Here is a 16507-nt window from a genome sequence, read left to right on the forward strand (position 1 = left end):
GCCTCTCCTTAATGGTGGGCCTGGCCCTGTTTCTCAGTAGACATGTAAAGTCTGTGCTGCAATTTTACTCCTGTTTTAGCCAAATATCCCTGGATACCTGGCAATAAAGCTATGGTAGATGGTTCCCATCGGATTAATCAATAATATACGATCAGCTGCACTGGCCCTTCTAAATATGGTTCTCAGACAAGTACTCATTTTATTTCAGGTTTTCCTCTTGGTGTCCCAGCAGGTATGACCACACATTTCTCTATCAAACCAGCTTCTTCTTCCTGGACATGCAGGGAGGGCAAAGGAAGACCAGCACAATTTGTGCCCAGTTGAGTAGATGTGTTGTGCTGGAACATATTCCCGACTAGACAAGGGAAAACCTTAGGAGTGGGTCACAAAGTAACAGGGTTTTGATAAGTTGAACTGACTAGTATATGTTTAAGTACATGTTAGCAGAAGACTTGAATGAAATGGCAACATGGAGGAATGTCCAGGTGTCATATTGTGGGATTCAGCAGGAGAGAGAGAAGGAAAACTGACAAAGTGGTGTGGCAGTGGCAGGAAAGAACAGCATGAGGTCCAGTCAAGCACACAATATGCAGACCTATTCATGAAATGCAAGCATTTCCTGGAGAAAACCCCAGAGAGAGATGCTAAGAAGGTACCAGATGTTAATGGAGTATACCTTCTCCTTAAGTGATTTCAGGTAGCACAGCTGTATTTGCAAGGCTTAAAAAACTCACATTAACAAAAGTGATTGCAGAGAAATTTTGCATTTGCTTGAAAAATGACATATTACACACCTGTTTAAAAAGGTTCTGTGTTTAATTTGATAATTTTTTGGACTACGACACTAAAAATCTGGTTATCATTATTTTTAATCCCATGTAAAACTATTAAAATACTAGAATTATTTTCATATTAACACCTGTTCCAGACGAGTGAGGGCAATGCCCATATGGAAGGAGACTTCTATGTTCAGAACCTCTAGCAGACTGAGAACCCTGAATGCTTTGAAGGTGCCTCATGCAGGGTGCCTTGTGCTTCTGGTTTGAGAGGAGCTAGCAAGAGGCATTAATGGCAAGAGGAGCACTGACTCGGTTGGAACCCAAGAAGACTGAATCCCACTCCACTTCTGGCAGCATCAACAATCTTGACTCATTGCTCCCTGAATAGCACAAACAGGGCCTATACGTGCACGCTTTCCTTAACATTTATCTGGCAAGCCCTGTTAAAATGCTTGGGAACCGTGTTAGAACACGCTGGTGCTCCTAAGAACAACATTTCTTTCATCCATGTAAGAAATGTTCTTGGTGCCTCCCATTCAGTGAATGTGGCATTCCTTCATTCCTTTCTCCAGAAAAGCTTTGATATACATCACAGAGTACATGCATTGTAGTAAGTGGTGAGGACTTATTTATGGTTTTGTTTGTGAGTCTTAAGCACAACGACTCCAGTGAATATAAACAGCTATTACTTGGAGGCTTGTGGATGGTTGTGAGTGCCCTGTGAGCTTTTCATTTTTCTTTCTAAAAGGAGTTTTTGTTCTGCTTTTGAAGCTTCCTCTAAGTATAAAAAAGGACTTTGTGATGGAGTTAGGAAACTACTATGCATGGGGGCTGTGGTCTAATGAGGTCATTCAACCCTCTGAAGATCTATCTGGATTATGTTCCCTGAACATAGACATTGCTAGGAGGTTCAAAAAGACAATCCCAGTTTTGAACAATTTCTATTATTATTATTGCTATTGTCTTGTGGATGGCTTGAAGGGAAACTTTAGCTTTGCTCCACAAATTCTGGTAGCTCCATGCCTGTATGCAGGTTCAGGACCCCTGGTTGCTCCAACACAAAGGCAGGGTGTACAGCTTCAGTGAACTTGTGCCTGATGGAAGTCAGCATTTGCCCTCTTTCTGCATTGAAAAATAAGAGTCTTCCAGTGTTATAGTCCAGCAGAATGCCAATCCGGGCTGGCTCTTCTGTGACAATCACATCACTCATCTCTCCATTGTGGAGGACTTTATATACACAACTGCAAAGAAAGTGGAAAATGTAAAACAAAAACGAACCTACTGCACTGTCTGTCATAACAAATTCTACTGCTGCTGTCTCCAGTGTTGTGACATGCCATGGGCACACGTCTTGGTGCTTACCAGACTCCCTGACCCTCCTGATTTTTTAAATGATGAGGAATACTAATTAAACTGGGAGGCTGGCAGAGTGCTGACTAATGGGAAATGGGTGTTTTGTGACTGGTTGCAGCTCCCTTAGCAACTATTTTGTCGCTCTCAAAATTCCAAGTGTGTCCACCAGCCCCAGAAGGTGGGAACCCACTGTTCTGCTATGTTTGATTTGCCAGTCAAATAGAAAAATAAATAAAAAAATAAAAAAATTATTTTCTCTCATCCCCTGAAACAATGGTAAAAATGCCCCCTACTTCCATAGTCTACAAATAGGGCAGTGCACACATACACTTTGAACAAAGACTTGGGTACTTCATATAAGCCTCATAATTTCAGTAGCCATTCTGTGTAGCAAACACTAATTTTATCCTGAGGCCTGCAGGATTCCAATGGCTATTTAGGAAAACAGTTCTTAGTATGGCTTATTTATTTATATTGCAATTTATACCCTGCCTTTTTGCTACAAAGGGCTCAAGGCAGCTTACATCTCCTCCTCCCCTATCTTATCCCCACAACAACAACCCTGTGAGGTAGGTTGTGCTGAGAGTCTGTGACTGGCCCAAAGTCACCCAGTTGGCTCCATGGCTGAGCGGGGACTAGAACCCAGATCCTCTGAGTCCCAGTCCCATGCTCTTAACCACTACACCACACTGGCTCTCTTAGGCCTGCATGTCAGAATGCAGAAGTGCAGCTCATGTCAGTCCATGCCTATGGCTGTTCAGGAAGACAATTTGTAGGGTACAGACCATCATACAATATCATAACCTACCTTAATATATTCCTATAGCCATAGAGAAAGAGAAGCATTTATCTACTTCCAAATGCAATGTAATGAGGGCAACACTAGCTGATCTTCCAGGGTTATTGCTCAGTTCTTCTAGACAGGCAATCTAGTGCCTTCCAACTGTTTGGACTAGAACTCAACCAATACAGCCAATAGTCAAGAACAAGGAGAGTTCTCATCCAAAATGTCTGCAGAGTTCTACCCCAGATAATGTCAAATAGGAGCTTTATGGTGACAAAGGGAAGGGGGATGAGGCTAAAAGGATTCCAGGGGCTTTAGGGGCTCCTTGCATATGCCTGTGATTAATGGCGGAGCTTCTGGTATTTCATACCAATAGTTCCTTAGTCAGTTCACCAGACCTATAATCTCTTCCTATGACCAAACTCTGCCAACACAGTCTGTTGACAGAAAAAGCTGTAAAAGCTTGCAGGCAATTTAGCAAAATCCAGCTTACCTCATGCAGGCTTATGGCCCTATGCCCACATGCAAACTCTGTTGGAGTTAGGAATATGAGAATGGATCAAGGGCTTGTGGAAGAGGGGCAACTCCAATCCATGACAATATGTTTCAACAGCCATTTGAAAAACAGTATCTTTTTGCTTGTTCATTTCGAGACAGTCTAAAAAATGTAATCTAAATAATCAATCATCTTTGCCTCAGCATATTTTAATGACCCTTTGGTCAATTCATTGTGCTTGCATCATCACTGAAAGAGTCAAGGCATTCCAAAGTCCATTTTCTGCCACTTACTTGAGGATGCATCTCCCCTACCATCAGTGGAGCTATTTCCTCTGCTAGATTTGATGAAAAGAAGCTAAAGGCACAGTCCTATGCAATGACTGATAGAAGGAAAAAGAAGCTCTTACAGTTCCCATTTGTGCTGGCTGGAGGGATGCTGGAAGTTGTAGGACTGTTTTCTGTTGGGACATGTATAGAATTGCACCCTAAAATCAGACTTAAGTCAGCAGATTTTGTAAAAAAAATCTAATGAGCATCAGAGGCAACTACAGTTGGAAGTGCTGAGCTACAAGCAATACATTTTTTTAATTTGGATCCTCTGCAGTACTGATGGGATTTGCCATGATTAACTTTGGAAGCCATTTTGGTTCTTCTACATTAATATATCATTAGGAATATTCTGCATTCCATGATCTCAGATTATGGAACAAATTAGCAAGGATAGCCTTTCCTTTGAACACAGAGCAGAGGCTTTTGCTTAGTAACATGTACATTTTCACACTGAATAGACAACTTGGCTCTTCCTTTAGTGTCCTCAAAAGGGCATTTATTATAATTTTTAAAAGTGCATATTTATTCAACTATTTTAGTACAATCTTTTGAAAACTGGAATGATGGCTCAACTGGCATCAACTGGTTGCACCTCAAAGAAGCAGAATGCAATGGAGTTGGCCATTCTGGGCAACTGCCTACCCAGCTCCTGCTCCCCTGTTGAATAGACAGACCAATGTCCTCTCTCAGACTCAGGTCTGCCCAGCACTTGGCCCCTGCACTCAGCTAGGAGCATGAAATTAATAGCTCTGTGCAGCAGGGCCATCTTAACAGTATTATGGGCCCCGGGCAAAGCAGTGTACTGGGGCCCCTATGACAACCACAACTACTGTTAATTTTGGAAGTTTTCCAATTTTCCAAGGGTTAACATACACAGATTAGTATGGGGCCCACAGGCAAGTGCCCATCAGGCCCATGCATTAAGACGGCCCTGCTGTGCAGGCATTCACACAGAAATGAAAAGGAGAAAAGAAAAACTGAGTCCTGCCTGTTCGTGTCTTCCCCCAGCATCCACAGTGCAGGGGGGCAACCTCAAGCCCAAGTGCAAAGTGAGGATTTGAGGATCCCAATCCAAACCACCCGGGATCCCCCGATGACCACATGCCCTGCCCCTGGCATCACCCCATTTCCCCTGACCACAGATGGCTTGGTGCTTTTCTAGCTTTTGTCTTGTTTTCTCCTCCATCCTAAGGCTGAAATGCAGCAAGAACTTTAAGATAAACTAGGCTGGTATTTTTGGCTTCACCCTTTTTCCTTTGCTATTGCAGGAATGTAGCTCTGAGAGCTTCTCTGAAATTGAATCCATCCCTCAGGTTGAGAGAGTTTTGCCAGCATTTGTACAGGAATGTATGCTCATACTCCTGAATAAACACAGCCAGCTCAGGCGCAATCCAAACACTGCAAAGCAGAGGGCACATACAGTGTGTGCTGGACATCTGTGCACATTTAGGTTTCTCTGCAAACCCAGTGGCTCCACTATGGATAAAATCTGGTGCAGTAGTCTTGCATCCAGGGGGGCCCTCAAACAACCACCAGAGGATACAGGTGGAGGCACAGGATGCAAATGGTTGCAGCAGGAAACAGCATTAGCACTTAGAATGGGCAGCCACATACGAAGTTGGTGCACAACTTCCTTCCTTCCGTTCCCTCTCCTAGTTGGGCATTTGTGCTGCACAGCAGCTATCCGTGACCACTAGTCCTCATGCCTATATGTCACTTCCAGTATCATCCATGGACTGTACCCATGTACATTAGTTGCTGAGGAACATGGACAGGGAGTTATTATTGCGTTCATGTCCTGCTTGTGGGATCCCATAGACAGCTAGTAGGGCACTGTGTGAACAGAATATAAGACCAGATGGACCTTCAGTCTCATCAAACCAGGCTCTTCTGATGTTCTTAAGTTCTTAAAATGTGTCTTACACAGGCTCTGGTCACTCCCACCCACCGCCTCTGTTTCTTCAACTTTCTTGGTGAGATGGTGGACATAGATGAAGTCTTGGCAACAGGCACTTGCCTTATGCAAGTCTGCTCACCTGGCTATTTCTCCCACAAAGAATCACTTTCTTCCCAGGTATAAACTACACCAGACTAATAATGCTGGCCTGTCTTACAGAGCTGTTGAAAGGCTTGGTGACAAAATGTATGGGATGTACTCTGACCACTGAAAACATGCAAGTAAGTATAAGCGCTACTGTCACTGTATTTCATGAAGGCTGTACCTTGAAATGCAACATTACAAGCATTAACTACCACCTGCCATTGGTGATTATGACTCTTCTACTAAAAGTCCTGATCAGATTATGGAACATGGAAAGCTGAAAAGCACCACTGTGTGACCTTATCTGCCAGTGTAAAGGACAGAGAGTATAGCATTAGAGTCCTAGTCACAGACACCAATCATCCGGCATTTCAGAATTCTGGGCTCATTCCAAAAGACATGCCTCTCCTCCATCACCGGCTAAATCATCAGATGACCTCGAGTAAAGCAGCTATGGTGGGCATGTATCATATGGACAGTAAAATCAGACTGGGGAAAGGACAGGAGATCTTGTGATTGGACTATTCATTACAGCTACAAATTCCAGGGGCTCAGATTTCTGCTCCTCTTTCAGTTAATGAAAGTTGTACCATCCAGAAAAGCAGGAACAGAATTTTGTTGTGGGATCTCATTTGAGCTATTGTAATTAATGGGGAGAGAAAACCAGTGCAACTTAAAATACAGTTTCCATGAGGGCAATTCCTCCCACAACACAATGGAAAATTGTCTAGCACCCTGACTCCAAAATACTGGTGTGTCTGGCACGATGCTTCATACACAGAGGAGGCTCACATAGCCTTGGCATTACCTTGTTTTGCTAGGGCAATGCAAGCACCAGGATGCACCATTCTGCCCCAGGACACTGTCTTGTCGTATGGAGGAACTGCAGATTCCAACTCTGTACGCTGCACAGCCACTCACAGTGGTTTCCCAGTAGTGCCAGCCTCGAGCAGGCAGGAGCTCTCCCAGTACTGGTGAGATTCTGCATGTACAGATGAGAGAGGCAAATGTAGCATTTTGGTAGATTAGTCAGGTTCAAAGAATACCTTGACACTCAGGCATCAGAAAGGTCCAGTGCCCTAGAACTCATGTGTAACATTGAGAGTTCCCACCTCAAAAATTAGCTTTGGCTATTTGAATACTTTGCGGCATTTAAATCAGGGACATTGTACCTGAGTCTTGGAGACCAAATCCAGCCCTCCTGAGTTTTCCAAATGGCCACTTCCCCTTCCCACCAAGTGATTTGCCTACCTCTCTTTTTGTTCCCTGGTTTTTTGGTGGTTTTCCAGGTTAGGCGTATTTCCCCCCATACTCTAAAAGGCTGAACCGCCTCTCTAAGGCTTAGACACTGGCAAAAAGAGCTGCAAGCTGAAATACACTACTATTTTGATGCAGCTTTTGCAGCCTTGCCCATTTGCTTTCAACTGGAATATCACCCCTAGGAACTTATCCAGAATTGTAAGAGGTGCTGAAAGAGGTTCCACACCCCTGATTTAACTGAAGTTGGCCCATTATTTCACATTCATGGTGAGCTGTTTTAGTTTTCTTTAAATCCAAGTAGTCAAGCCAGTTAGGCCTTTTTGAAAATGACAGCCTTATTTTGTCTGTCAGCCTTTTTTGATACTCTTAGGCAGAAGGAAATACAGAAGAAAAATCTCCAGAGGAATAGGAAAACAACACAATTCCTTGAACTCAAATTGCAAAACAAAAGCACTTCTCCCTCCTTACTGCCTCTCTGGGTTAAGGAAAAACGTAAATCCCCTTAAATGGTCCTCACATCCTGTTGACAATAACATTCAGTAGTAAGGATGAGTAGTACCTACCCAGTGAGTTTACTGTCTTTGGGAAGGGATATCATGGTTCCATTTGGTGATATGTGCAATGCAGGGTGAGTTGTTTCTTTCATAAGGTGAAATCTAGTTCCTATTGTGATTCACAGGAAAGAAATAAACATCAGTTGAAAGATGATTGCAATGCTACTTTGTAGTGAATCATAAAACTGTAAGGAATGTAGCAATCATTGTCAGTCAATCAACAGAAAGCACCCAACATTTCAGTATGAGATGAGGCAGAAGTTCTCGTTTGGCAATAAGGGACTGAAGACTAGACATGCCAATTGCAACTGCTGGGCTTCGTACATGGCAAGAGAGGGTTTGAGAAGATACTTTTAGGCCCCTGTATTTCCAATGAAACAGAGCCAATTGTTGCTTTTTCCCATGCCGAGAGTCTGGTTTGAACTGCACAGTCTGCCTGTGTTCTGTTTACAAGAAGGAATTAGATATTGTGCTGATTGCTAAGCTTTGAATCCACACTTATAATACCACACTGGTTGTATTTCATCTGTTTCAGCCTCTCACACTTGGAGAGCTACTCCTCAAGCTATTCTAAAGAACTACCTGCATTTTAAGTAGCTGAAGGCTAAATATGAAACAAGATAAAAGCTAGTAAAAATAGTGGGCCATACTTTGCAGATCACATTAAGCACAACAGAGAATTCCAGGAGAGACTTGCCAAATAGTGGTCTCTTTTTAATCTATCCCAACATGCATAGAAAAGAATGTTCTTGCATTGCTGTACAGTTCTTACAAAAACAGTTGCTGAAGCTGTGACTGTCAATAACTGTTCAATAAGTGATCAGGAGCTACTTTACTTGCCATAATGCAACATATCTTAATGTATAATGTTGCAATATTCACTTCTCAGTCATTTTACCAGAATCTGTACCTGTGATCTTTTCTACACAAACCATTCATTTTGTACTCATTCCTTACTCTGGGTTGTTGGTAGGTCAATTTTGTTTCTGTTTTTAAAAAGCACTTCAGCAAGTGGAGGTGGGAAATTGCAGTATTATTTCTGCAAGTGAAAGAAAATATTTTTTCCAACTTATGTATTTGTGCTATACCACATTGCCATCTAGAAGATATGTGGAGGAAAAACAGAAAAGAAGACATTCTTTGTGTACTGCTTGAACTTCAATTCTGTGACAAAACTGAAAGTAGATATAGAGGAATTACAGTCTAATATAGAAAAGCCCTGTACCTTTTGCAGCTATGGCAGAGTGCAGTTCATAGTGGAAAAACAACATGGGAAAAGCAGATATTGCCTGCCAAGACTCACGGTCCTCAATTAACACACCCACAACTTTTATAAAGCTGAAACTCTGACCATGTATTTCCTACAGCCTCTTCTAGTTGTGAAGAATACAGACTTTTTATTGCTTTTCATAATTTCATGCATCCTAGTTAGCCCATATGTCATAGAAAAACCGTGAAAATTGAGTTGTGGTTTGCACATACTGCTAATCCATAGTTTATTCCCCAACCCACTGTTTGTCTGAGAAACAAACAAACTCTGTAGCCTAGCAAAACAACAGATAATCAACCTCAGTTTCTGGGTTCACATGTAAACTCATGATTGAAATAAGCCAGAGTTCAGAGTTCACAACCTGACAACAAATCATGTGTTCTCTTTTTGGGTTCACATTCACATTTGGGTTCACATTCACATTCACACACCAAAACAATCCATACAGCAGGATAACATTATATGTGAACCAGATCATTGACTGCAATCTCTAAAGCTTTAACTCTTTACATATTCAGCAAGCAACAGAAAGAAATGGATAGGCTTCATTATAGTAAAATTCAAACAGCTTAGTTTTATAGGAATTTCCACTGGATGTGTTTCCAGCAGCATCTGGTGAATTACTAGTGCCACTCTTACCACAGTTGGACCTTCACTCTGCCTGGATAAACTGACCATTTCTGGAGAGAGAATCTGCACTGGTAATGTATTCTAGAGAAACCAAACTGAATGGGATGCATAAGTCTCATTCTGCCAGCAGAGAAGATTTGGGGGCTGCACCAGGGGGCTGCAGTAGGAAATAGAGGATGCAGAAATAAAAGCAGTATTCTATTGCTGCATAAATGAGGAAACTGGATCCAAGCCTTCTTATTTGTATGCATCTTCACCTTTTCCCTAAGGTTCCCACTGATTAGAAAGCATTTATCTACCTTTTGTTGAGATGAGGGCAGCTTCACTCTGTTCACTCGTTCCAAAGGAGTTAACTGCTCTCACGTAGAAGAAATAATTTATATTTGATTCAAGGCGAACCTTCATTTCAGGTCTTTTAATTCCAGCAAGAGATCTGAAAAAGCGAAGAGTAAACATTTGCTGAACCTGTAGAAGAAAATCTATCGCTGTTTTTCCTCTCAGAAAAGGAAGTGGAGCTCATGTACTATCAACAAAGGCACAGGAATACACTGACTAGGCCTGCCTGTGACACTATACTCTGTGCAGCCTGGGGTGGCCATATGTCCTACTTTCCAGAGGACTGTCCTTTAGTTGAAGGTGCCTTCTATTTGAAGGGTGGTCCATCCCAAATGCAGGTGGCGCAGTGGTTTAAACCACTGTGCTGCTGGGCTGGTTGACCGAAAGGTCGCCGGTTCGAATCTGCACAATGGGGTGAGTTCCTGTTGCTCGGTCCCAGCTCCTGCCAACCTTGCAGTTTGAAAGCATGCAAATGCAAGTAGATAAAAAGGTACCACTTTGGTGGGCAGGTAACAGCGTTCCGTGCACTTCGGTGTTTAGTCATGCCGGCCACATGACCACGGAGACTGTCTGCGGACAAACGCGGGCTCCCTCGGGTAGGAAACAGAGATGAGCACCACCCTGTAGAGTCAGGCATGACTGGACTTAATGTCAAGGGGAAACCTTTACCTTTACCAGCCCAAATGCAGTTTCAAAATAACCATAATATGGGAGAGCAGGAACTTTGAATAGCTCATCAGCTGTGAGCACCTTGAGAACTGGCACACGTAGCAGATGTAGGGCTTTGGCCAGTCTCTCCAATATGGTGATATCTATTGCATGAGTGACCTCATACATGAGAGCCTTCTCTGCAGTGGCCCCTCACCTCTAAAGTAAGTTGTCTTTGGGGTTCTGCCATGCACCATCACTGAAGGATTTTAAGAAAGCCTTGACACACATTATTTTATTCTAACCTTCTCTTGATATTATTGCTGCTGCCACTGCTTTATTGCTGTTACTATGTTTTATTGCCCTTAGTAACCTATCAGTTTAATGTGTTTTATTGCTGTAAGCTGCCTTGGGAAGGCTTCTGCCCTGAAAGAAAGCCAAAAACTGTCTAAATAATAAATGAAATACATTTCTATTAAAAGTATAGCAATTCTTTCCAAATTTGCATATACACAGATAAATTAGCAAGTGCACAACCTTATGCAAATACATGCCCTCTATTTGGCAATGCATCCATGGCCACTTGGTGTCTCCTGTCCCCTGATGTCTCCATGTATAGTGCAAACATCTGCAAGGATGGAGCCACTGCAGGTACAGTTGTACTTGAGAAGACAAACACGCGATCTAGAACTGCAATTCCCCCATGTACACAGAACATATGCATGTATCCCTGAATGCATAAGGGACGCTGTCTGTACATCTGGGACCATCCATTAGCAAGGATGCCCAACTGTGTGCATGAAAGAACACACGTGTATGGATGAACCCACATAGGCGCCACAGAGAAGGCAGGGAAGTTTGCAGGGTTTGCAGAGGCCATCCTGATTAGAGCCACAGTCATTAAATGTTCTATGATCATTAAAAAAAGTAAGTATACAAAGGAAGAAAAGGGAACTAGAATCTGAATCTACAGTTCAGAGAACCACAAAGAGCTCCACATATAGATTCGGTTTTTTGGACTCCCACATTGCACATTAAAAACATTTTTGAAACAATTAGCGTTCCAGAAAAATACAACTTTTAAAAATTTCCCTGGATTCAAGCACCTGGAAGCCCCTCAAGACACAACCTGGAGTGTGGCCTAATTAGTAGTTGTGTTTATGTATGAATGATGAACAGTACTTTCACAATGGTTAAGCTGAGGACATGGTGCACTAGTTATTCCAGTGTGTGGAGAGCAGTCTGAAATAGATAGAAACATGGCAAGTCAGAAGGGGCCTCCAAGGCCATTTAGATCTCATGATGTGTACATATATTCAACCCTCTTTAGATAAACATATTTTGCAAGCTGCTGCATTACTTCAAAAGCCTGCAAACTTTTTGTTGTCGTTATGCGCCATCTCTGACTTATGGCAACCTTGAATGCCCTTCCAAATTGCTTGTTCTTGATAGCACTGCTCAATTCCTTGGAAATGCAAGCCTGTGACTTCCTTTATGGAATCGAGTCATCTCCTATTTGGTTTTCCTCTTCTTCTTCTGCATTCAACTTTCTCTAGTATTATTGTCATCACTAGTGAGCCTTGCCTTCTCATGATATGCATGAAGTACAACTGCTTCAACTTCATCACTTTTGCTTCCAGGGAAAATTCTGGTTTGATTTGATTGAGAACCCACTGGTTTGTCTTTCTCTTGGTCCAGGGTATTCACAAAACTCTGATCCAGCACATTTCAAATGCATCAAATTTCTTACTGTCAGCTTTCTTCATTGTCCAGCTTTCACACCCATACACAGTATTAAGGAATACAATACTGTGAATGATGTTGGCCTTGGCCTCTAGTGCAAGATCCTTACATTTGAGGATCTTTCCTAGTTCCTTCACTGATGCCCTTCCAAGTCTCAGTCTTCTTTGAATTTGTTGACTGTCATCTCCCTTTGAATTGATGACTAAGCCAAGGTATGCAAAACTTATCACAATTTGTTTCTTCAATGTTGATATTACAGTTGTGTAATTCTTCTGCAGAAACATTTTTGTTTTCTTATGGTTCAGCTGCAGTCCTGCTTTTCTACTTCTTTCGCTTTCATCTGGAGTTATTCCAATTCAGTGCTGTTTTCTGCCAGTAAGATGGTGTCATCTGTCTATCTTAAATTATTGCTGTATTTTCAACCAATTTTCACTCCTTTTTCCTCTCAACCTAGTCCAACTTTCCTAATGATATATTCCATGTACATATTGAACAGATAGGGAGATAAAACTAATGTCTAATGTCTTTGCTTCTAGGAAATCATTCTGTTTCTCTATATGACCTAATGGTAGCTTCTTATCCTCAGTGCAGGTCAGCATCAGGACAATCAAGTCCTGAGACACACCCATTTCTTTCAGGACCAGCCATTGCTTCTCATGATCCATGCAGTCAAAGGCTTTGCTGTATTCTATAAAGCATAGAGCGATCTTGTTCTGGTATTCTTTGGTGCTCCAGTAGCCAACATATATTTGTGATATGATCTCAAGTGCCTCTTCCTTTGTGGAATCCATCTTGAACATCAGGCATTTCTTGCTCCATATAGGATAAAATTTTTATTGTAACACCTTGAGCATCACTTCACTTCCAGGGAAATCAATGCAGTAGTCCTATAGTTGCTACACTTTTACACTTCCTTTCTTGGGGATTGAATGTCATATTGAATGTCTCCTAACTGTGGGCCATTGTTGTTTTCCATAATTACTGGAACATTCTTGTTGACTCAGTCCAAATCCTACAGACAGGAATAATTCTATTAGTACCCAAACTACTTCAGGTGCTTTGTTCTTTTCAAGTACTTTAGAGCAGCTCTTACTTCACTTTCTAATATTATGGGTGCTTCCTCATAAGATTTCTCTTCAAAGGACTCTATCATCTTTTTGTATCATCTGTATAATTCTTCTACACATTCTTTTTACCTTCTCTTTATTTTATGCTGGTTTGACAGTATGTTCCCCTGCATTTGTAGTCTTGGTTTGAATTTCCTTTTGATTTCTTGGCTCTTCTGGAAGAGGTTTCTTGTTTTTCTTCTTGCTTTTCTCCTCTTTCTTTCCAGTGGCTCCTGTATTAGTTCTTTACATCTCTATGTGATAGTCGCTGAAAAGTTGCATTCAGGAAGAAGCACTCAAGATCATATCACACATATATATTGGCTACTGAACTGCACCAAAAATCCCATTTCTTTCATTTTTGTTTCTTTGTTTCTTGCCTGTCCTTAGCAAGTATGTTTCTAGAAACAACCATGAGAAGGAAATTCATTTGTGGATACACCATAATTAATAGAGCCTCTATCATACCATGCTCAGTGCACTTAAAAGCCATTATCTGACTCTAGCTGTTTTATCACTAACATTCCACCAGATAGCAGCAGAAACTGAAGAATGTGTAATGTTTAGTGCAAGATGCTGACTTCTTTTTTAAGCATTATGCGGCTTGTTCATAAGTATAGTCAAAAACCTCCTGCTTCTTATACATTCCTTATGCTGAACACACACAAATTAATGTCAACACAGTTCTGCACTGGAGAGCTTTGAAGGATTTGTTGCTACATAAATAGATGTCTCATTTATTCATAACAGGTCTTCTATTATGTCATCCTCTTGCCATTAAAAAAAAGTCAAAATATATTCTAACTTCAAAGAAAACTGTTTTTAGCCAGGGTGGCTTTCAAAGACTTTCAGATTTTTCTATAAGCTGAACTGAGCTGAACTTTTTAATAAACTTGATGATCATTCTTATTGTAGAATCAGTACAGTAAATGAGTCATCAGATGTAATTCAGCTTGATGGAGACTGTAGGAGTAATGTGACCATACAGCCCCAATTCAACAGGGCACACGTCTAATTTTAAACAAGTGAATATTCCCACTTCTGCTTCACATCTTTTGGAGACATTGCCTGACCAGATGAGGAACAGAATGCACTGAATGTGTGGAGGGTCAGCTGTGCCTTTACTCTCTCACATTCAGTAAAAGCCTACGTTCACGTGAGCAATGGGAACTCCCCCATAGCTTTCCTGATTTTCACTCAAAATGGATCTGAGCACACCTCTTCTCACTGCTACTCAAACTTAGGAGTGTGCAAGCTCTGAATGATGTTTGGAAGACTGATTGTCAGATCCATAATATTAGAAGAATATATCGATGAGGGATTATTTTGGTAGATGAACATAGGATCTATTTTGTTTTTCTTTGCTGTTGGATGTACTGCCTTTAGAGCAAAATCTAAAGAGGTGCTTACACCCTGCCAATTCATTTCTACCCCACCAATTCCCTTCTAGAATTGATGGATCCTTCTAACTGGATTGTGCAAGCACTGACCTAGGGGAAGGCTGACAACAAGCAGAAATGTTCTTTTCTGGAAGGAAGCAGTTTGAGGCAGCTCACAAATGAATGCTTCTCTTTGTTTCATGTTGTCCTGAAAGGGCTAGATTGCTGTCACACAAGCAGTGGCGGGCTGCTTGTGTAACGCAGTTGGCAGAATGGAAGAGAATTTGTGGGGATGTGCAAGCACCCCATGGATTCTGCCCTTTGTCTGGTTTATAGATCTACACTCTTCCTTAACGTGATGCTCTGTAGATATCCCTGCATTTCTGAACATTGGTATGACAGCTGGGCTGAAGGTAGCTGAAGTCCAAACATCTAGATGGCATCAAATTAGTGAAGGCGGCCTACAAAGAAACACAGTTCACAGAGAGAGAAATCTGAATGCCCAGCCACCACAACATTAGAGGAACATTAATTAAGCCTTGAGCCAAAATGACATTCTTCTTTCATATTCATTTCTGTGAGTACTGAAACACCTCCCTATTTCAGCAGTGTTCAGTGCTTATCCTGAACATACTCTGGCTGCTTCAGTAGTGTTATTTGCATCTTTTTCTTTTCTCTGCCTTCAGTGCTATCCACTGTGATCGTGGTGACTCATGTGATTTTGTCAGTGACATCACTGCAGTCATGTCTAGCAGTGGAAATACAATTAAAAATAAAATGCTGTATGTAAATAAATACACTTTGTCACTGACTACTGCAGTAAAACCAGAGCTCGCAGCTGATGGCGAGGATAGTGAGGGGCATGTGGGACAAAGAAGAAAAGCAGCAAGAACAATTCTGAGTTCTTGAAACAACTCAAATGTCCAGCCAAGTGAGCATCTTCCCAGTGCTACCACTCTGAAGACATGGTGTAACAACCCTGTACTTTTTTTCCTTAATGAATTTTCTGCAGTAAGGAAAGAAAATGGAAGTAATGGTAGGAAAACATGGGATGGTTAAGAATGGAAGACAATGTTGTCCAGAACCTTGGTTAAATTCTTAAGGTGGGGCAATTTGGTAGAAGTCTCACTTGGAAATCTATGCACTTTGTTTTCTGCAATTTGTTTGACTGTGTCAAACATGTCAGATATCAAAACTGGGGAATATTTCGTGCAACCTTAATTACCATACTGCCTGGCACTCTGATACCTGTGCCCTCCTACACACCATCCACACATATGCAATATTTCCACACAACAAATGCTGGATGTTGCAGATTTCCAAGGAAGTGCCAGAAAAACAAACTTGTATTCACTGCAAATAGAGACTAGCAGTTTAATGCAGTCCAAACTCCCACGGGAGGACAACTTGCGGCATAACTGCATGGGCAGATTTCAGCATGGCAGGGTGTTTCATAGATTGCTAGCCACCCTAGGTGCCTTTTTTAAAGGCAGACATGAGATAGTAATATTTAAATTAATGAAAATGTGGATGAAGCAGATCATCGATAGAAGTGGCTATTTATATGATGTCATTTAAAGCCCCTTTGCCAAGATGAACAAGCTGAGAAGTAAATTTGTACTTCCTGCCTAGGGGGCAATGTCTTAAAACACCTCTCCTTAATCTCAGGTGTGCATTGAAGGGTATCATGACTCAGTGATGAGAAAAAGGCCCTGTAACTCTATTCCAATGATGAGTTCACAAGTTCTCTCTCTGACTCTCTGCTGGAGTAAAGCCAAAATGCTTATGGGGAGCCA

General features: G+C 41.7%; 1 protein-coding gene across 1 annotated transcript in view; it reads right to left on the reverse strand.

Annotated features, from left to right (window-relative positions):
- Positions 1-834: 834 nt before the first annotated feature.
- Positions 835-16507, reverse strand: part of CMYA5 (cardiomyopathy associated 5) — a 74775-nt gene continuing 59102 nt past the window's right edge. The window contains exons 11-14 of the mRNA XM_044445921.1: positions 9799-9932; positions 7609-7708; positions 6594-6767; positions 835-2020 (exon numbers count right to left, since the gene is read on the reverse strand). Coding sequence (XP_044301856.1) covers positions 1768-2020; positions 6594-6767; positions 7609-7708; positions 9799-9932 — 661 coding nt within the window. The 3' untranslated portion in view covers positions 835-1767. The remainder of the gene's footprint in view (positions 2021-6593; positions 6768-7608; positions 7709-9798; positions 9933-16507) is intronic.

The sequence above is a fragment of the Varanus komodoensis genome, unplaced genomic scaffold, assembly GCF_004798865.1.
Source record: "Varanus komodoensis strain SLA01 unplaced genomic scaffold, ASM479886v1 scaffold5, whole genome shotgun sequence".
Classification (NCBI taxonomy): Eukaryota; Metazoa; Chordata; class Lepidosauria; order Squamata; family Varanidae; genus Varanus; species Varanus komodoensis.